Consider the following 21938-nt stretch of genomic DNA (forward strand, 5'->3'; position numbering starts at 1 on the left):
CCAACTGTACAGACTTTCACAGAATGTCCAGATTTTTCCATCTGAGTTTTGTTCTGTTCCTCATAACATTTGTGATTTTCTGGCAAATCATTGGGATGATCGAGGACTGAAGTCACTAAATAATGATATACATTTTTACTTCAGACCTCATATCCTTCGGAAAAATGCATGAGGAGACAAATCCTGTTATTCTAGCAACTTTCTATGGTTATAAGAGCAAATATTTAAAATCTGTCCCTATTAGTCACCCCCATTCTGTTAGTGCAAAACATCTAGACAAAGGCTACATGGTTCTACCCAAGACCTAAAAGCCTTAATTTCAAATCAAACAAGACCGAGAAGAAACTGCTGAAACCTCACTTGAACGAATGCCAAAGAACAAACTCCGGGTAAGTCATCACTTGTCCTTCATAGCAAACTTTTTCCTTTCCCCACTGTAGTATGATCTCGGAGTTGGTATTATTTGCTTTGGTTTACAGTTTCTTTGTTTGTTGTTCCAGGTATGTGGTTACTTACTTGGAGTTTGTTGGTCAGTGTTCCAGATGTTCATTCATATGAGGTTTCGGCAATTTCGTCTCTGTCCTGTCAGATTCAAAATTTTGGCTTTTCTGTCTTCCCAGGTAGACCCATATATTATACACAGTATAGGGGTTGGCTGGCCATGTGCAGGAATAGTTAGAAGTTTTGGTTAGTGATGGCAAAACCTTTCCTGGCTCTAAGGTAATATCAAACATGTAATGTCTGGAAAAAGTGCAGAGTCTCTAGAGCAGCTGCTTTCAAATTGTGGAGGCAGACCCCAGTAAAGAAGATTGTGGTTGCTGCTGTTGCCCTAACAGTGTGTGTACTGACATGCGTGATGTAGGATTTTCCACAACAGTAGAGTATCTGTTTTGACACATGCCTGTCATCTTTACCCTTTCCAATCGCTATGGACAGATAGTCTTTTCCAGAACTCACATCCCAGTTACACAGAATCTTTTCTCCTTTCCTCTGTGAGACAGGGAAAAAAAAAAAAACAAAACACTGGTTAAGAGTGGGCTGTGTTATCTCTTTGTACATGAAAGGATGGACTGCTACAGAGCGTAACTCTGTTCTTGCAGAAGCGGAGGAAAGGCTGGCTGTAAATAAGGGCAAGCAGTTCAGAAATTCTTATGGTAGAAGTTGCGCAGTTTTCCATGTCAAAATTTTCAGAGGTGCTGAAACTCCTGGCTCAAAGGTGGTAGTGTCACTTTTTACAGTACATACATTTGGTCCCAAAAGAGGACAGGAGTTCCTTTTGGGTTATATCGCACGTGGAGGACCCCTTTAAGGAACTGGTTCACTAGCAGTAAGGAGTAAGTGGGGGCAGGCATACACGTTCAGTGAAGGATAAGAAGCTCAATTTGAAAAGGTCTGACAGGTATTTGAGGACCATGGACATTTGCCCGTTTTGGGCACAAGGATTCTTTATGGCACCAAAGGAAGAAACTTTGCCATTTACATCAGGTATGACTTCCTTATACCTCGTTTCCTTATCTCATTCAGGAACACAGACATTTTCTTGGAAACATGCAAAAAATGTGTCGTATCATCCTAGTTGTCGGCCTGAAGGTTGGAGTGCATGCATTGTCAGGATAACGGGTCCACTTGCTCAGGCTGTGCAAAGCCCTATTCTTATCCTCATCAGGAAGGAAAAATAAATGCTGCCTTGGCCAAAAGCTGCAATGATTACCAATTTTAGTGCATTCTCCTGTACCATCAGATTACCTTGACAAATGGGCTAAAAAAGGCATAAACAGCTACCTTATACAAGGAAGTTATTAAAATGGCAATCGAAATGAAAGATTAGTTCAAACAATACCCATGCATTCAATACCTTCTTTCCTCATTCCAACACGGAAGCATTTTTTCAAACGGCAATACTGGCACTGATTTCGATGATGCTGGTCAATTTGGCATTCACGGTTGGATCTGGAAATAATAAATGCAAGAACTATTAGCAATTCTGACTCCAAGCATAAGAATATACGACTTGGTAAACAGTAACTTGACAATTCTAACAAAGCCCATGGACATTTCAACAGGTCATAAAATACAAAGCTAAAATGATAAGTGACAACTGCACAATAGCTTTAAAAAAATGTTCTACAAAAAGGTCATTCATGGAATCAACTTCCTACGGAAAACAAACACCGCATAACATTGGAGCCTTTCAGAAAAGGCCATCTTAAAAAGAATACGCAATTAATGAATGTAAATGTACCTCTGTACGTTGGAGCTTTTCTCCCCGGGCCTCCACTGAAAACGGATATGTATCCAGTTGGACTAACCCGGTCAACAAATGTAAAATAAAATAAAATAAATAAAAATAAATAAATGCAACTGTTTTCATAGTTACTACTGTACTGTAATTCTCAAGCAATACAAAAATATATAACCCCTATTTGTATGTACTATGACATCAGCGTAATGTTTGAAATATACTAAAATTGTAGGATTGCTTCTGTACTCATGTTAATCTAGGTTTGCTCAACATATTATTTAATGCATACCCATAGTACATCATACGGCAAGTTGAATTTTATGTCTAATTTACTACTGTAACCACATCTGTGCGATGTGCCTGGGTTTTGACTGAAATGTCAGAATACCAGGTCAAACTGTAAATATATAAAAGTAACATTACCACTGACAGTAGGAAAAATCCATCACAGTCTCCTGGTGATCAGTTCAACAGACATAGCTCAATAGGTTCATAGCTGTTTACTAGGCTTAACGGACTACAAGGAACTTTTTAAGCCTAGCCATGCATCCCAAACCTCTAACAAGTTCTGGTACCCTTGATAAGTTTAAGTAGGGGCCTGGGAGATTAACCATTTAAAGGCTGCCTGTGTCCATTATAGACTAGGGTGCCAAACCAGAGATGAATTTCTTATTCTCCATCCAGTTGCCCAAGTTAAACACAAATTGGGTTAGGGAGGAACTCTGCTTCACATGAATGGGGAGTCTGTTCTAGAAAAGGGGTAGTTTCTGGGATACATACCTCTCTCCAAAGTCCTATTTATATCCCAGGCAAGGTTTTTAAGTCTTTAAAATAGGTAATTCTGGTGCTGTGTTTGTTTTGCGGATACACAGGAGGTCCATCAGGGTGGGAGTCTAACAAAGCCTTGTATGCGAGGCATAGATCTCTCCAACAGCCTGTAGGAGGTAGAATACAGGGATAGGGCCTTAAGGAGGTCTGCATAGGACATGTTACTTATGCCATGTATTCTTTTAGTGAGGAACATCTGTGGACATTCCAGCTGTTGGACATGCTGGTTAGATAAAGGGTGCACTGTACTCTATTATCAGGTCTGATGAATGTCGAACACGGTGGAACAAGGACATAGGTGCCATACTTTAAATTGTGCAACACAATGTTTTCCTCACTACTGCAGATACATGATGGTCAAAGGCTAGATTACAGTCTATGCGCATCCTTAAGTCCCTGACTACAGGGTCAACTTATGGGAGAGTTGGTCAACAGGATAGTTACCAGGGGTGGAGGACTTCCCAAAGGATAGCACTATGCATTTTGTTTTAGTACCCAGCTCTGACACCACTTGTCTGCGTCAGCCCTTCCTAGAGAACATTTGCAGTAGTGGGGGGATCCTAGAACTACTCCTAATTTGCAATCATCTGCAAATTTAGTCAGCCAGAGACCACTGACATTGACCTGAACTTCAGTGAAGTAAATGTAAAAAAAAAAAAAAAAAAAAAGAGAGAGGAGAAGGAGGTGGTCTAAGAACAGATTCCTGAGGGACACCAACTGTGACTGGTTTCTTTGTAGAGGAACTCCACAATTCCAACTTCCTGGGAACAGCTTGCTATCAACTGGGTGACGTAACGGTTTATGCCTAACTTCCTGAGTTTGTCAAAAATGCCCTTGTGGGGTATTGTGCAAAATGCCGTGGCCAGGTCATGGTAGACAGTGTGAACCATTCTGACCTCATTCATTGCTTTGGTGACCTTCTCGAAGAAGTCCACCAGGTTGATTTGGCAAAACCAAATTGGGTTGGGTCCAGTGTCTGGAGAATTTCTATATCATCATTGTTCACCTCCATGACAATGCTAGTGAGTCTTGTAGGCCTGTAGTTTCCAGGGTTTGTAGATGGCCCACCTTTGTGCAGACTGACGACTGTTGCCGTTCTCCATTCGTGAGGCATGCGGCCTGTTTGGCGGCTACAGTTAAACAGCAATTCCATGGGCCTTACAGGTCATGTTTCATGCCATTTAAAAAGCATCCTGGAATATTGCCTGGCCCCACTGATGCAATGTTCATGGCCTCAGAGAGAGCATTAAGGACCTGTTCCCAAGTGATAGCAGGAAGAGTTGTATTTGATGCTATTTCCTGAGGGAAGGTTTTGGGGGGGGGGGTAAAGTTGGAATTGAATTTGTCTGCCAGTAGGTTTGCTATATTCCAGCTTAATATAGCTGGTTCTATTAACATCTTGCTCTGCACACAATTTTGCAGTCCCTATGTAGTCGCGGAGATGGCTAAAAATCGCCTTGTGGTTGTCCTTAGCCTTGGAGGCCAAATTTACCCCAAATTTGGCTTTGTTAAACTTTTGTTTGTTTAGTTTGATAAGACTGCTTTTATCCTGCTGGGTGCTGCACCTGCTATTTTTTGCCATGATTTTCTTCCTTCTGTTTATATAGCCCTTTGTTTACCCCCCCTTAAAAAGGGCCAAGGTCAACAAATGTGGGTATTCTCAAAAGGATCACTAGTACAAAGTACATTAAACTGCAACATGCATGCCCACGTTTGCAACACTTTCCCTATGGAGAAGCCATTAGGGGCGTTTCTAAAAATGTCCTAACCCACCATCATGTCAACTTACATGCATGCCTGCTATGCCCTCTCCTGCAAGTACTACTGCTTCCACACAGGATGAAGACTGGGTGTAGGTTTATCATGTCCCCATACTCTCACACACAGTGTGGGTTCTACCTACCTTCAAGAACTGACTATGTCCTATAAACCACTCTAGACCCTCTCAACCAACAGAGCCAAATATTCACATACTAGATGCTTTAAATAGTAGCAAACTAATTACTGAACCCTATTTTGTGGCTATTTTTTCAACTTTACTCTTTATAGTTATATCAACTTTAATATGCCCTACCTTCTACTCGCAGGAAATTTTATTTATATTTATAAAGCTTTGCATGTGATAGGGCAGTACTTGCTATACTCTGTATTCTCCAGTTGAGCTTGCAAAAAGTCCACTTGTATTCAGAGCTCTAACCCAGTTATGGAAAATAAAAAAACTGCACAAATGCATCTCAGCAGAGCCAAGCTCCAGCTCATCAGCCCATACATTTCTTGACATGTTCCACTTCCATGCTGCTGTTCTCGTCTTTGGAAATGGTTTACCATCTGTGGGTGTTTTTGCCTGTATACATTTTCAAATATCTTTGGCACTGCAGTGATCATATAGCCGATGCAACTTTCTACAACAAAGCCACCTTCATACTTCTACAGACAGATTTTTGTCTCTCCAATTTTGGTACCATCCCCCTCACCTTCTGCATCCTGGTGTCCCACTTCAATCTGTTCAGCAAGGTGCAGAACACAGGGTCCCCCCCAAATCCCTCAGGAGTAGTCAGTTTTTCACCCCTTTAACCTGCTTACAACCCCAACCCTCCATGCATGGTGGCGCAGTGATGTCAGTACTGTCTGCGTCCACTTCCTACCACTAGCACAACCTTCACTGCAAGTATCTTCCCACTCTAGAAAGCCCAGTTTTCACCAGTACCCACAGCCAGGCAGGAAACCCCCACCCACAGGAGGAGAGTACGGTACTATTCAACCACTCAATCACACTTCCTGACCAGCTCCTTCCACTCTGGCTGCTACATAAAGCTACTTCTCTAGTTACAGTCAGCTCTTCGCCACTCTGCACAATGGCCCTGGCTTAAACTGTATAGTTGTGAATATTTTTATAATTTGTACACATCTAACAAAATATGCCCACCTGACCTGGACTGTTGAGCTCCTCACTATCAAGAAAGTGAAAACAGCTACCAATTATGCTCGGGACTCATTTATGCTGCCTGTACCAATGGCCACATCCTGTCACATGACAATAATCAAGGATACGGACAGACACTTTACTAGTTTTGTCCTAATCTTTCACTTCACATGACTGCACCACTGACTCAGTACTCAAATGCTGTTTAATCTCCCAATACCATATACCTTAAAAATGAGCCAGAACACAACAAATTGCCTTCTATCTTCCCTAAAACTAGACCCAAAAGCAAACTCCACCACCTCAAATAATTGCTCCCCCTCTCAAACTCCTTCAACTGAGGCAGTTGCCTTCCTCCCTGCCAATTACTGGAAACACTACTCTCTTCCAGGAAAGAACCAGGACCGCAGTCTTGGAATTGCATACTATACTGTAACTCTTACACACTCCACAGAAAATTAATTCAAGTTTGCTATGGATATCACAGTCACGAAGGTAATGGCACATCTACCAGTAAACAAGCTACCTTCAAGTTCCAAAACCAGTAAGACCTTGACTACACCTGGATATCCTGACCATAGAAAACTAAAATACAGGTGCATCTAATCTCCATCTCGTAGAGTACTGGACTACATTTTAAGAGTACCTGACAATGCTGTCAATGCAAACAGAAGCCGTACTCCTCAAATACAAGGATAAAATGGCATGCATCAGGCCTTCTGGCCTCTGTACTGCTGTAGCACTTCCCCAAACGTGCATCAGGGCTCATGGTTATACATTTTCTTGAAGCCCACAGAATACAGACATAGTACAGACCCCTCCAATATCTGCAGTGGTACCAAGAGTTGATCCAATGTTCCACATATACAATGGAAACCACTGCTCCTTTTGAAATCAGAGGTTTGGCTACTAGATGAAGTCTAATAACCAAAATGAAGTCTAATAACCAAAAAATAAACACTCCTACTTCCCTTTTTGAAAAAAGGGGGTCACCATCTCAGCTTGCCAATCTATACGACTATCTTAGCCTTCCATTCTACACTTAACAGGCACATCAAACTACGACACCAAATCTTCATCACTTTCTGAATTCCCAGCTGGATCTTATTCATTACTTCAGCTTTGAAGAAGCAGGAACTGTTGGTATGTCGTAATCTGCCAAAAATGATCCAGTTCTACCATTTGCTTATGGCAGTGCCTCATCAGAGAGGAGCACAACTCCAGATTCAAGAATTTCTCAGTGTTCTTTCACTTCAAGGCAACGTCATCAGTAGCAATTAATGTTTTTTCACTCTTACCAAGAAAAGATTGGGAAATATGCCCCCCCTTCTTGAGTCGCTAGATAGTTTTGTCAGATCCTCTATTAGTTATTCTCCATGGCCTCCCAAAACATCTCCACACTTGGGCTTTTGCTTTAAGCTAGCTGGTATTTACTAATTAAATATGAAGACCACTCCCATCTAACTAGCATGGAATGGAATGCTACCCTCTTTAACCAAATTGGCTTCATCACTGGTGGTGTCCCCCAGTGGGTCCCAAGACTATTACCCTGACAAATGGATGTGTAGCCTCAAATTCTCTAGTAGCCTACCTCATTTTGCCCTATTTACAGCGAGAGAGAACCTATTGCTTACAGGCTTACAATAGCTATGACCATATAAAAAAAACAAATCACCTTTTAACCACAGCTACTTGCTGACTGCTCAATTACAGAGAACTTAAAGTCCACTCGGACTCCATGTCACCAGCCTCCTCAGGTACATATAAGATGCTCTTTTGGAAATGGCGTTGAAGTCAAAATGGAAAAAAAAAAAAAAAAACACAACAAAACACGAACAAACAAACCTTAAGCTAGGGACATGCAAGACACATTAACTACACATTTAGGGTTTCCAGTACTGTCCAGCTGTTGCCCCGGACATCTGACCAAACAGTGATCAGCCGGAAGATAAGTTTTGCTCTGACAAGTGTTTAGGAGTACACACCTTCAGGTATGATAACATCTAGACGGTAATTGACTTTTGTTCCAAGGCATTTTGGTACCAGGCACATTTAAGAGCAGCATCCTTGCATTCAAACATAGTTATTATGAACAAATTAACAAGTAGATCAAAAATCCAATAAAAATTCAAAAACTCTGAAGAGGAATGGCATGCTTGGTCTAAACCAATCACATTCCATCAAAGTGTTTCCCCATTATTCCCAATAAGAATCTTACACAGAAGAGCCAAATCCTCGAGTGTTACATCTTAAAAAACAGCAATGCACTCACAATGTCCAAGAAGGTTGTACACTCTTAACAGCTGTTAGATGCCCATACAAACAGGATTTCAGCTCTGCAGCACAGAACCACATTAAGGTGACCTTCTTGTATAGCGGCACAAACTGCAGTTGAATGACTTCCATCTGGAAGCTACAGAGTGCCTCCATACACACAGAGTCTTGAGGGTCATCTCCACAGTAGGAAGACCACCACCAAGGCTGAAGAAGCTTGACTCCAAGACAAACATGGTATATAAACAAGGCCAGCTAAAACTATCTGCTACTTCTCCATTCCATACAAGTTCTTATCTTTCATCAGTAAGGTTGGACTCAGTGCCATAACGCCCACCGGCTACTACTAAGATATAGTCCACCTTAATCTAAGTGCTCCTTTCTGCCACCTGACTACCTTCACTACTGACCCCTAAAACCCTCTGCCTTGCAGGTTCAGTCCACTCGGCAGTTCCACATACTAAAGCTATCCACCATCTCTGTACTCACTGATGAACATCTCCTCTCCCCCAGACCCGCTCCAAGGAGTGGATCCCATTATCCCTGTTCTAGGAGAGGCTAACATTCTTTAAATGGGTCATCACTAGAGCTTTCTGGATTGCTGTTTGCCTGTCCCTTCTTCTCATAACTGTTTTCAAAAGGGTGACTCTAAAAAGTAGCATCATTCTCAAGTATCTCAAAAACCAAGCTCCTCAAAAATATAAGAAAATAAACTGTCAGATCCCAACAGAAAAAGATGCCACTGATTGCCCAGCATAAACAATTTGAAACGTCAAAATATTTTGATTTTTAAACAAATAAATTTAAGTTTAGCATGAAGCAAACAATATGCATCTAGCTTGTGTAAGCGACTTGGCTTTTTATACTTCATCTACCATACATGTTCAGGACATACAGGTTTCACATATGCTGATAATCCGAGGTTTATGTTATTCTGTTCATACATCTAAATCAGCCTATCCGCAATGCTACCAAGATTTAAGTATGCTATGGTAGGAATTTGTTACTGACAGGCAGCTAACGTGAGGTAAGGGTTTTGGAGGAGAGATCTCCTGTAGAGAGACACAAGTGGCTGCAACAGGAATTTTATCACTGGTTATTATAATACATCTATACATACAGCTACAAGCAGCAGTTAGAACACAACTGGGAAGGTGTCCGACAAGAATGCGAATGCGTATTGGTTACTCTACTTATTTAACGTGCATGCTGTGTCATAGGTTCATACTAGGCTATCTGTCCTAGGGCATTTATAAGCCTAGCCAGAGTGTGTTTGGCTTTCGCCACCCATTTTAAATAATTTTGCTATGCCCTTTTTCGAGGTTAGTATACTGTGCCTCTGTCTAACAGTGACACAGAAGTGATACCCGGGGTAAACCTATGATCTCCCATCCACTCAAGATTCCTCTTGAAGAGAGTCAATGAGGGACTCTGCCTAACCTGGACTAGGATTTTATTCCAGAGTGAAGGGAGCCTCTGGGTTATGAATCTGTCCCTCCAGCATGTCCTATTTATTTCAGTGCTGAGGTTCAAGTCTCTCGAGCACGTAGCTCGATAGGATTTGGATTTTCTGAGGTGCAGCATGTCCATTAATTCCAGGTTGGACATGGCTTTATACTGTCAGGCACAGTTCGCCTCTGAGCAGGCGGTATGCCACTGAGTAGAGCTGGAGTTTCTTTAACCGGGCAACATATGGCATCTGTTTGAGCCCTTTGATCCTCTTGATGAGGTACTTTTGAGGTCTTTCCAGTTGCTGCAGGTGTCTGGTAAGGTACATCCCAAAAGGGGCATTGTACTCAATTATGGGCCTGATGAGGGATGAGTAAAGAGGCACGATGACCTCCCCTGATCTACATGCGACTCCCTTCATGATTAGGTGGGCTATATAAAATGTTCTTCTAACCACTTTGGCCACATGGTTGTCAAATGAGAGATTGCTATCAACTTGGGTCCCCAATTACGTCTTCTGTACTTAATGGATTACCACCTATGTGGTAATTTGTGGGCACTTAGGTTTTGCCAAAGGGGATGACTATACACTTTCTGGCGTTTAGCTTGAGGCCATGGCTCTGGCACCAGTGGTCTGCTTCTACGAGGCCCTTTTGGAGGATGCTTGTGTCGGCTGGAGTGTCTATTATGGCGCCCAGTTTGCAGTCATCTGCGAACTTAAAAGCCACAGTCCTTCCGTGTTGGCCTGTACCTCCGAGAAATATATACTGAACAAGAGAGGTCCCAGGACTGAGCCTTGTGGGACGCCACTTGTAACTGGAAACACTGGGGGTTGCTGTTATCAAAACTGCTCAGAGCTCACTTCTTCCAACAGTACAACTCGTAGACATCACTATAGGTAGCTGCAGTTTGTATAATGTTGTTGTCATTCGGCTTTTCCCTGTTGGGGGTCGCTACAGAGGAACTCTGGTCCGCTAATGACTGGCAGTAGATTTTTACGTGCCACACAGAAGACGCTCTAGCTGAGAATCGAACAGGACGTCTTACTGTGATGCGACAACGCTACCGCAGCACCACCACCGCAGTCTATTTCCAGCAAATCACAGCATCAGAAGTCGCTTGTACCCAGCTAACTGGTACCCAGTTCCTATACTGTTCAACTCACTTTTAGGATCACAGGTTCTCAAACCATATCATACAGAGAGTCCTTCAAAAACACTGAAGAAAATCTTGAGCCTCCCTACATAAAAAAACTACTTTGGACTTTGCTCCCTAGGCATACAAATGGAGCTGCTCCCCTCAAAAAATAACACACAGGCATACAAACTTGTTAGTACATATATCTTGTGCTGACGGTTTCCAAACACACACACTTTCACTGATTTATTAGCCTGCAATTAACCTTGGCCTGTGTAAAGCTTTGAAATGTATGCTTATAAAAACACAGGCTGGCAAAGTACAGTTTTGTACCTACCATAAATGTAGATGTTCGAGTGCTAATACAGCTGCAGTAATCACATATGGGTTCTCTGCAGTCAGGCAGGTCCTCGGTCGGCCGAATTCCAAAGTCTTGGTCCGGCGTCGGTTGTTGTCGCCTTCTTCCCTGACGTCAGTGCGACAGGGGTATATAAGTAACAGCCGACGCCATGTTCTCCAGTCTTTCTTGCCCCAGATGTCAGGTGCCCCCAAAAGGAAGGCAATAGATTTTATATATATATATATATATATATATATATATATATATATATATATATATATATATATATATATATATATATATATACACACACACAAGCAATGCAATGTTATCAAAAAAGAGTAGTTGCAAGCAAATACACCATATGAGGATAACCCAAAATAAGTTGTATGAGGAGGTGTTAGCCACTAGTCCTATACCTAGAGGGAAAGGAGGGAGGGAAACCTGTACTGCAGCTGTATTAGCACTCGAACATCTACATTTATGGTAGGTACAAAACTGTACTATGTTCATCGTGCATACAGCTGCAGTAATCACATATGGGTAGAATCCCAAAGCTACGCACAGGGTGGTAGGCACTAGGTAGAACTGGGGTGAGCCAGAATGCCCTGCAACACAGCAGTAGCAAAGCCTGCTCTAGTTTTGGAATATAAAGGCAGGTGGTAGTGTCTTGTGAAGGTATGTACAGAACTCCAAGTGGCTGCTCCAAGATATCTTTGGTAGGAACTCCTCTGAGGAAGGCTGTAGAGGTAGCTGTGGCCCTGGTGGAGTGTGGTATGATGCCTACAGGGACAGATTTCCCATGATAGGAGTAACAAAATCGTATGCAGTGGCCTATCCATTTAGAGATTGTCTGTTTGGTAACAGGCTTCCCTTGAGCTCCTACAGCATAAGACACAAAAAGTTGTTGTGATTTCCTGAAAGGCTTTGTTCTGTCCAAATAGTAATGTAGCTGTCTATGGATGTCTAAGGAATGTAGCAGCCTTTCTCCTTTGTTTTGAGGATTACGGTAAAAGGTAGGTAAGTGTATGGCTTGATTTAAAGCTACCCTGGATACCACTTTAGGCATAAATGACGGGTTGGTTTGAAGGGAAACCCTGTCCTGATGGAAGATAAGAAAGGGCTGCACAGCCATGAGGGCTTGTAGTTCCAAAACCCTACGAGCTGAGGTAATGGCCAAAAGGAAAGCTGTTTTCCAGGACAAATATTGCAAATCTGTGGAGGCAGCTGGTTCAAAGGGAGGCAATGTTAATTTTTCTAGAATGCAATTAAGATCCCAGGCTGGCACTGGTTGTTTCCTTGGAGGTCTTATATTCTTAGCCCCTCTGAGGAATTGTCTTAAAAGTGGTTGAGAGAATAACGGTGGATCCGTGTTGAATTCTGCAGAAATGGCTGAGGCATGGATTTTTATGGAGGAAAATGAAAGTCCACTGTTCAGCAGCTCAGCTAGATACTGTAATACCCGAGGCAAATTCAGTTTTCTAGGGTCCTGGCCTTTTTTCTCATTCCAAGAGCAAAACCGTTTCCATTTTGCGGAGCAAGTCCTCCTAGTAGATGGCCTTCTGGCCTTCAGAATAACATCCTGAACCTCTTTGGAGAGTAGGGTCTGCTGTGGTGTTAAGGAATTTTCCATGCAGCAAGATTGAGTGTTTTCAGCTGACTGAAGAGTTTTGTATCGGTGCTGAGTTAGCAGAAGAGGCATTAGAGGTAGAGGCCAGGGAGGAGTATGTGTTAGGCTCCTTAGGAGTGGGTACCAGTGCTGTCTTGGCCAGTCTGGAGCAATCAGTATCATCTTCGGTCTGCTCTTGCTTTCAAGAGCACCTTGGGTAGAAGAGGCAGAGGTGGGAAAGCGTACACTGTCCATGCTGTCCAACTGAATGAAAGGGCGTCCACCCTCCAGGCCTTTGGATGCAAAGTCCTTGAACAAAACTTTTCCAGTTGATGGTTCCTGTGGGAGGCGAAGAGATATATGTCTGGCCTTCCCCATGCTTGGATTATCTTTGTAAACTCCTGTGGATGCAGCTTCCATTCGTGTGGATCTGTCATATTTCTGCTTAGATTGTCTGCCAGAGTGTTTTCCAAACCTGGCAAGTACTGTGCTTGAAGTTCGATTTGCCATTCCAGAGCCAAGTTCCAAAGTGTCATGGCTAGTCTGCACAGGGGATATGAATGCGTTCCTCCTTGTTTATGTACCACATTACTGTGGTGTTGTCTGTTTTCATCAATAATTGCCCTGGATGCAGGAGGTCCTTGAATGCTGTAATTGCATTTATTACTGCTAGCATTTCTTTTTGATTGATGTGAAGGTGCTTTTCCTTTTGGGACCATTTGCCCTGAATGCACCTGCCTGTCATGTGCGCCCTCCAGGCGTAATCTGAGGCGTTTGTTGTGATGACTTGATTTGCTTGAGGCTTGCAGAATGGGAGACCTGTGTTTGTTTGACATGCTTGGGCCCACCATAGAAATTCCTTTTGCAAACATGGAATTATTGGTATTATTGTTTCCAAATTGTGGCTTGTGTTGAGACCATAGGCTTTTTAGGTACCATTGAAGTTTTCTCATATGCAACTTTGCACATGGGATTAAAAGAATGCAAGATGCCATGAAGCCCAGAGCCTGCAGGATTTTCCTTGCAGTATGCCTGGTACAATTTGCTAGTGTTTTTGAAGTACTGAGTTAGTTGCCCTTGTTTTTCTGGCGTAAGATAGGCCATCTGGGTGTTTGTGTCCCAAGTTGGCACCCAGGAAAGTTATTTTTTGAGATGGTATTAGCCTGGATTTCTCTTTGTTGATTGTGTATCCCAGAGAATTCAGTAACCGTGTTGCATAAGCCAGATGTTCCAGAAGAGTGTGCTTGCTGTCCGCTTGGATCAGGCAGTCGTCCAAATAAGGGTAAATTTGTATCCCTTGAAGTCTGCAGTAGGCAATTACTGATGCCAGGCATTTCGTGAATACTCTAGGCGCAGTAGATAAGCCAAAGGGCAATGCAGAGAATTGATAGTGGATTGAACCTGCAAGAAATCTGAGGTATCTTCTGCAGCTTTGTCTGATTGGGACATGCAGGTATGCCTCCTTGAGGTCCAATGTTACCAGCCAAAACTCCTTGCCCAGCATGGGAAGAAGCTGCTGTAATGTGAGCATCTTGAATTTTGGTACGAGTAGAAATGTATTTAGGAAGGGTAAGTCCAAAATGGGTCTCCAGTCGGTTCCTTTTCTTGGTACCAGGAAAAGTCTGCAATAAAAACCTTGGCCTTGTTCGTGAGTCGGAACCTCTTGAATGGCTTTCATGTCCATGAGTTTTGTAATTTGTATTTGTGCCTCTGCCCTTTGACTGTGTGGCAGTTTTGGCATGCCTCTCATTTTTGGAAGAGTGTGAAAATGAAATCTGTAGCCTCTGTTTATTACGTCCAGAATCCATTTGTCTGTTGTGATAATATGCCAATTTCCTGAAAATAGTGCCAGCTTTCCTCCCAAGGGAGCTGCCAGCTGAGATTTGCTTGGCATGAAAAGGGGCAAGTCATTGGGTTTGCTTTCTGTATTGTTGTGCACTGTCTTCGCCACCACTTGGTGCTCGAGTTTGCCATTGCCTGCCTCTATATGATCCTTGAGATTGTCCTCTGCCCCTTGAGCGCCTGTATCTACTTCTTTGGGGCTTCTCTGTGGCTGGAAAGGACCAGATTTTTTGTAGGCCAATTTCTACTAAAACGAGGTGGCTGTACCTGTAGAAAAGCCTTGACAGTTTGCATAGATTTAGCTTTTTCTTCCATTTTCCGTAGTATCTCCTCAGCATTAGTACCAAATAGCACATCCTTTTGTAAAGGAGCATCTAGTAGTTTAGCTTTAACATGATCAGGCAAGCTTTGTTCTCTAAGCCAGGCATGTCTACGAATGACTGCTCCTGTAGCAGCGGCTCTACTTGAGGCCTCCAAGGCATCATAACCACATTGTAAGGTGCGTTTACCCACTTGTTCTGCACTATGTATCATATCCTGCAATTCCTTCAAATCTGGTTGTTCAGGTTGAGACATTTTGTTTCTTAATTGGTTTTGAAGTACTGAGTTAGTTGCCCTTGTTTTTCTGGCGTAAGATAGGCCATCTGTTTTTTTTAATGGGGTTTTTTAGCAACTGCCTTCCCAGGGGAAATGCCACCTCTTAACTTATTTAAACATAGCGTTAGCGTCTAAAACATGTGATATCTTTTTGTTTTACCAGCTTAGGCCTCCATATTGTGTTAGGGGTGCATTTAGTATTCAAATTTCACTATTATGAGAGCTAGTTTAATGCTCTATCTTTAAACGTTAGGACTTAATTAGTAGATTGTGCTACTTCTTATTTTTTTTTACGACAGCTTTTACAGGCAATGTGCTTTCATCCACGTGTTCTGTAAATTACTGCTGTGAGGCTCAGTGAATCTGAACTAGCCTTGCCCGTATATCTCATTACACTCGAGGTATCCGTAATGCTTATGACACTCTGCTTATGACACTCTATTTGTAGCTAAGTATTTTGCTTCTGATGTACTCTGTTGTTTTATTCTTTATTTGTACTGCATTCCAAATATTGTATTTTATGCTACCTATGTGCTCTGATATCTCTGCTGTTACATGTACTGTTCCTTATGTACTGTTCCTTATCCCTCCTGCTAATAACTGTAGATTGTGCAGTGTTTTAGTCCTACACACCAGCTACCTCCTTACTTTAAGCATTAGCAGAATATAAAGTGTAAATTAGCCTGCTACTAACCAACACTGTTTCTCACTGTCTTTTCCGTCCTCCAGCTTTCCTGCCCTGAATCTTCCCCCTGTGTCTTTGCCTGGGTGGATAACTGGACCTTCTAAGCTGAACTCCCTATTGCCAAAGCAATACTCCCTGCTGCCTCAACTCCCTCTTGAAGAAAAGTGTACCTAGAGACTCTAAACAGAACTTAAGAAAGTATGTGCATCTGCTAAACCAGAACTACTGTACTCTGCTAGCTGTAGTAATACAGTCCCGGTCAGGAATGCCAGCAGCCTAACCCCTCAACTATTTTTCCTTTGACCTCCATTCCTCACTTAGCTCTCTGTTCTGTTCCTCTCCCCTATCTCATCTGCCTAGTATGCCCTGGTGAGCCTTTGCTTGTTGTGCATAGTCCACTACAGGGCACCCCTTTTTCCACTGAATTGAGACCTAATTCTACATCTAAACTCTCCATTGAATTAGTACTTCTCAAAATACAACTTTAAAAGACAAATAATAACCTGTTTTAAACTCTGTCTCCTTCTGCTTTACAGCTCACATATCTCTGTCCCTCTCTTTTCACCTAATACCTTAGCCCACTCTTCCAACCTTAGCTAAGCCACCTCACTTACCCTTTACAAACACTGCTCTGCTGAGTCTCTCATTTCTCTTTCTGCTCTCTGGGTCTACCCGCTCCGTTCGCCCTGCGGGCTCAATCCACTCCCCTACCCTGCCCCCAATTCCCACCCGCCCCCAGCACATCTACAGTTATTCCCCCTAAAGCCACTCCCTCTGCCACACTACTCCAATCAATATCTCACTTCCTAAACACACCCTCCTTTTTTCCCGCCAAAACCAACTTAGTCAACTCCCCTTCTTTATCTTACATAACTAATGCCATTCTATCCTTACGCACAACCACACCCCCCCAATCTAATACAACTCCCCATACACTACTACATAGATAACTTCTATTTCCTATATAGACATTATCTCTTATCTGCCTTACTTCACTACTTTATACTTTTACTCTATTAAACCCTTTCCCATCATGCTCTCTAAACTCTCCTTCCTCTTCATTTCTCTATTACTACTCTTTACCTTATCCTGCTTCTACCAGCCTTCCCAACCCACACTCTTCATCCACTTCCAACCCCTTCATACAACTAATCCTCACAACTTACCTTTCCCACACTCATACTTCCTCATCTCCCCCCACTTATACCCCTCAAACAACCTCCTTCTTTTTCGACACAAACTTATCCACTGCCACACTAACTCTATCATCACAACTACTAGCAAAGCCCTCCAATTCACAAAAGAATCCAATCTCATCTCCTTGCTAACTACTCACATACATTATTCCATACTACATCTGATTAGCACTCTCATATCTGGAGACATCCATCCTAATCCCGGCCCCACCACTACATCCACCATAAATAAATCCCTACTAATCACTTCCTTAAACTCCCAAAGTGTAGTAAATAAAGTCCCAAACCTTCAAGCTTGGCTCACATACAATAAACCTGACATCCTCTCTATTTCTGAAACCTGGCTAAAACCACAAATTAAAGACTCTGAAATAGTCCCTCCAAACTACTCCATCTTAAGAAAGACAGAGCTCACAAGAAATGTGGAGGAGTAGCCCTTGTATATTCTTCCTCCCTAGTAGTTTCTCCCTACAACAAACCTATCCCTCACTTTAACAACGCCGAACTTCTCCTTACGCTACTACAAATCAATAACTATAAACACATATGTATAGCTTCCTTTATATCCCCCCAGGGGATAATATCTCTACACTCGAACTTATCCTTTCCTGGCTATCTAGTAACATTAGTAATGAAACCATAATCCTAGGAGATGTAAACATTAATTGGGCCCTTATCCAGTCTCCTACAAACACCACTAACATCAACCTCTACAATTTCACACAACTGATCACTTCGGTAACTCACCCAGCCAAAAACCCCTCCATTGGGAGTATATTAGATTGGATTCTAGTCTCCCATCCACACTATTACACCAACAGTGGCACTCTTCCCGACCCACTTGGTGACCACATACCCACCTTTACCCACCGGCTTCAAACTATCCTTCAACGAAACCACAACTATATTACTATCCGTGACCAAAAAAACTTCAACCCAATAACCTTTTCAAACTCACTACAAGCAGTTAATTGGAATTGCCTAAAAACACTACCTCTAGACAATGCAGTCTCTCACTTTAACTCAACATTCTTAAAATTACTTGACTCCCAAGCTCCTTTACGGACAAAGAGAATAAAAACTAAATCAGCCCCCATGGCTCTCCAAAAATACTCTTTCTATCATGAAACAGAGACAAAGTCTGGGCACGCTACCAAAAACATAAGACAACTCCACTCCTTAATGAATACAAAATGCTCCGAAATAAAGTAAAAAAACTCATTACCTTTGATCGACAAAACTATTTCTCTACACTCCAAAACCATAACAAAAACAACCCCCAAAAATTCTGGAAAGGGATCTCTACTCTCCTCCACCCCAGCAAACCAGATACTCCTACCCCAGACCCAAATTCTCCAGATCAAGATCTAGCCACCCAATTTAATTCTTTCTTCATTGACTCTATTTCCAAATTAACCTCCTCTTTCTCCACCTCCTCTGCATCATCCAATACCCCCACTGCCTCTACATCTACACCATACTCCCCGCCCACTAACTTCACTACCCCCTCTTCTACACAAATTCTATCCTCATCAACACCTCCCCAAACCCCCCCCCCAGAATGCACTCTCTTCTCTTTAAATCCCATACCTACATCTACTATCAAGAAACTCCTTCAGAAATTGAAACCATGTACCAATGCTCCTGACAATATCCCTTCTTACTTTCTTAGTATAGCTGCTGAAAGTCTTGCCTACCCTATTAGCATCTTAATTAACCGTTCCCTACAAGAATGCATAGTTCCCCAAATTTGGAAACAAGCCTTTATTATACCACTACACAAAGGTGGTAACAATAATAATGTCACTAATTTCCGTCCCATAGCCATCCTGTCCCCCATTTCAAAAATCCTTGAAAAATGTGTGCAACTTCAACTCCTTCCCCACCTCCTAGACAATAATCTTATAACTCCCACACAGCACGGTTTCAGACCTAATCATAGCACCATGACTGCCCTTCTCTCCTTCCTTGAAATCGTTAATAAAGCCCGCGACTCTGGACTAATTGTTTCCACCTTACTCCTTGATCTTTCCAAAGCCTTGATACTATCTCACACAACCTGCTCTTAACTAAACTCTCCAAACTCTACCTATCCTCCTCCTCTTTGAACTGGTTCTCTAGTTATCTATCTAACAGAAATCAAGCTGGAAAATGGAAAAAAGCCACTTCCTCCTTCCTTAGTACCCCTACCGGAGTCCCACAAGGCTCCATACTGGGTCCCCTTCTCTTCAATATCTTTATCAACAACTTCCACAAATCAATCCCTTTCTCTAGCATCATCCAATACGCGGATGATTCTACTATCATCTGCTCTGCCTCTTCTATCACTTCACTACAAAACTTACTCAAGATGCCTTCTCCTCCACAGAGCAATGGATGCTAAGCAATCATCTAGCTCTAAACGCTACCAAGACCAAACTAATGTTATTTACTCCCTCCAAAGTTACTCCTCCCGACATAAATTCATTCTTAATTACTAGTCAAAGCAACACACCTCTCGAAACAGTATCAGAGACCAAACTACTTGGGGTCCAAATCGACAACCAACTTAAATTTAACTCCCACCTACAAACGAACATCAAAAAAACGCATCAAAAACTTGGCATGCTTTATAGACAGAATACCTACCTCACATCCACCACTAAAATCACGCTCTCTACTTCCTTCCTTATCCCCTCCCTTCTCTATGGGGCCCCACTACTTACTAATCTCCAGTCCTCACTAATAAAACAGCTTACCTCCTGCTATAACAAAATTGCAAAGTTCGCCACGAGCCATAAGTCTTCCACTCACCACGGTCTCTCCCTCCATAAACTAAAATGGCTAGAACTTCCCAAACAACTAACTTACACTCAACTAACTCTAGCCCATAAGCTTATTCTAAACCCTTCCCTCTGTCCCTCCCTTTCCTCTGCCTTTAAAATGCACCTACCTAACAGAGTTCTAAGGTCTAATAATCAAAATCTACTAGAAGTGCATAAACCTACTCATCCCCCAGGCAAAAAACTTCTTTCATTCAGCCTCGCTCGCCTCTGGAACTCCTTACCACCAAACATCCGCACCACCTCTAACCACTCTACCTTTAAGAAGTCTCTTTTCCTACACCTAGCATCACAGTGGGAATGCTCTTGCTCCCACCCCACATAACTAACTCTACTTAATGTCCTTTAATATCACATCCTTCTTTTAGCTACTATACTTGTTCTCTAATTTGTATTAATTTTTTGCATTGTTCTATTGCTAACATTTTTCTCTCAATGTATTAATTGTTATGACTGCTATTATATATCTGAATAGTTTTCACATTATTCTGACTACATTGTAATAATAACGTTCTATCCCTAGACTGTCTATGTCGTATATTATATGTATTTTTGTTTTTTTTTTTCTGGAGCTTTTCTCCCCAGGACTCCATTGAAAACGGGTTCTTTAAGGCCCAATGGACTATCCTGGTAAACCAACTGCAATAAATAAATTAATTAATTAATTGAGATAACAGAAACTGCTGATATTTTAGCATATGGAACTGACAATTTAAGGCCCTCATGGCTAGGGTGGTCGAGGTGTATACCTTTTCCCCCCACCTTTCTAAGGATCTAGATTCCCTTTCGGAAGGAAGTGGATTCTTGGCAGTAGAGGCCTTCATTCCCTTGGGGCCTTGAGAAATGGTCTCAGGGTCAGCATTATGGCTTTTGAAAAGAAATTGATGAGAGTTAGGGACTCTGTAATACCTATCAGGTTTGACTGGTGCAGGAGGCAGGGAATCTGGATTGAGACAAGCCTCCGAGTAAACATCATCAAGTATGTCCAAGACAGGAGGAATAGCCAGAGGTCTGTGTTGAGGTAACAAAAGAAATTCCCCAAGCCTTTTCTTGGAATCAGAAAAGTCTTGGCCTTCCCAATGGAAGTGCTCCCTCAAGGTGTGCAAGGTTTCCCCAAAAGAAAAATCCTCTGGGGGAGATGCAGAAGGAATGGACTGTTCTGCATCAGAATCTTCATAAGGGGAGTAAGAGTGTTCCTCCACATCAGAATGTTCTGAGAAAATGGAGCCCTGTTCAGAAGAGGGAGAGTCTTCCTCCACTCTGGGTCTTTTGTCTGGAGGGGGTTGGGAACCCCTGATATAGGAAATTAAATCCTCAGCCATTTTAAGCATCTGCTTTTTAGGCATGGGGCCTGGGGATGGGCCCTGTGCAACAGGCCTCTTGGGATGCATGGCCGATTTGGACTTAGTGAAGGCCTTAATGGAAAAGGAAGAAGAGGGTCTAAATACACCCTGGGTGGAAGTGGACCTGTCCACATTAGGAGGCTCAACACTCACAGTGGTTTCGGTGGTTGTAGTCTGAGTTAGGGCCGAGGTACCAGCGATCTTGGGTACAGAAGACACCGCCAATGAAGTGTCGTCGGTAGTCAGGGACTGCATAGGCGTCTCGCTGAGAACCGGACCACGTGCAGCCGGTTTTGGCATGGTGTCGGTGGAGACCGCAGATCTCGCATGTCGGTCCTTTCGTTTTTTGGACAAAACGGTAGTCGGAGTATCCGATGACATTTTATAATCAAAGGCTTTACCAAAATAATGTTGGGCGAACTCCGCCCGACGCTTAATAGTGCGTTTATTGAAAGTAGTGCAAAAGCGACAGCCCGAGACGTCGCGGTCTGGGCCTAAACAAGGTATGCAGAGGGAATGGAAATCCTTATGCGGTATTTGCTTCCCACAAGAAATACAATTGTTTACTTTGTCTGACATCGGTCTGAGGCAAGAAAAGTTTCCCCAACGGGGTACTTAGCTTTAAAGACGACTTCGGTTTCCAATTTTTCA

General features: G+C 42.6%; 1 protein-coding gene across 1 annotated transcript in view; it reads right to left on the reverse strand.

Moving 5' to 3' along the window:
- The window catches only part of NR2F6 (nuclear receptor subfamily 2 group F member 6), a 209385-nt gene that overhangs the window by 171863 nt on the left and 15584 nt on the right, over positions 1–21938 (reverse strand). The window contains exon 2 of the mRNA XM_044090635.1: positions 1856–1950. Coding sequence (XP_043946570.1) covers positions 1856–1950 — 95 coding nt within the window. The remainder of the gene's footprint in view (positions 1–1855; positions 1951–21938) is intronic.

Source organism: Protopterus annectens, chromosome 13.part0 (assembly GCF_019279795.1).
Source record: "Protopterus annectens isolate FY-2018-M chromosome 13.part0, PAN1.0, whole genome shotgun sequence".
Classification (NCBI taxonomy): Eukaryota; Metazoa; Chordata; order Ceratodontiformes; family Protopteridae; genus Protopterus; species Protopterus annectens.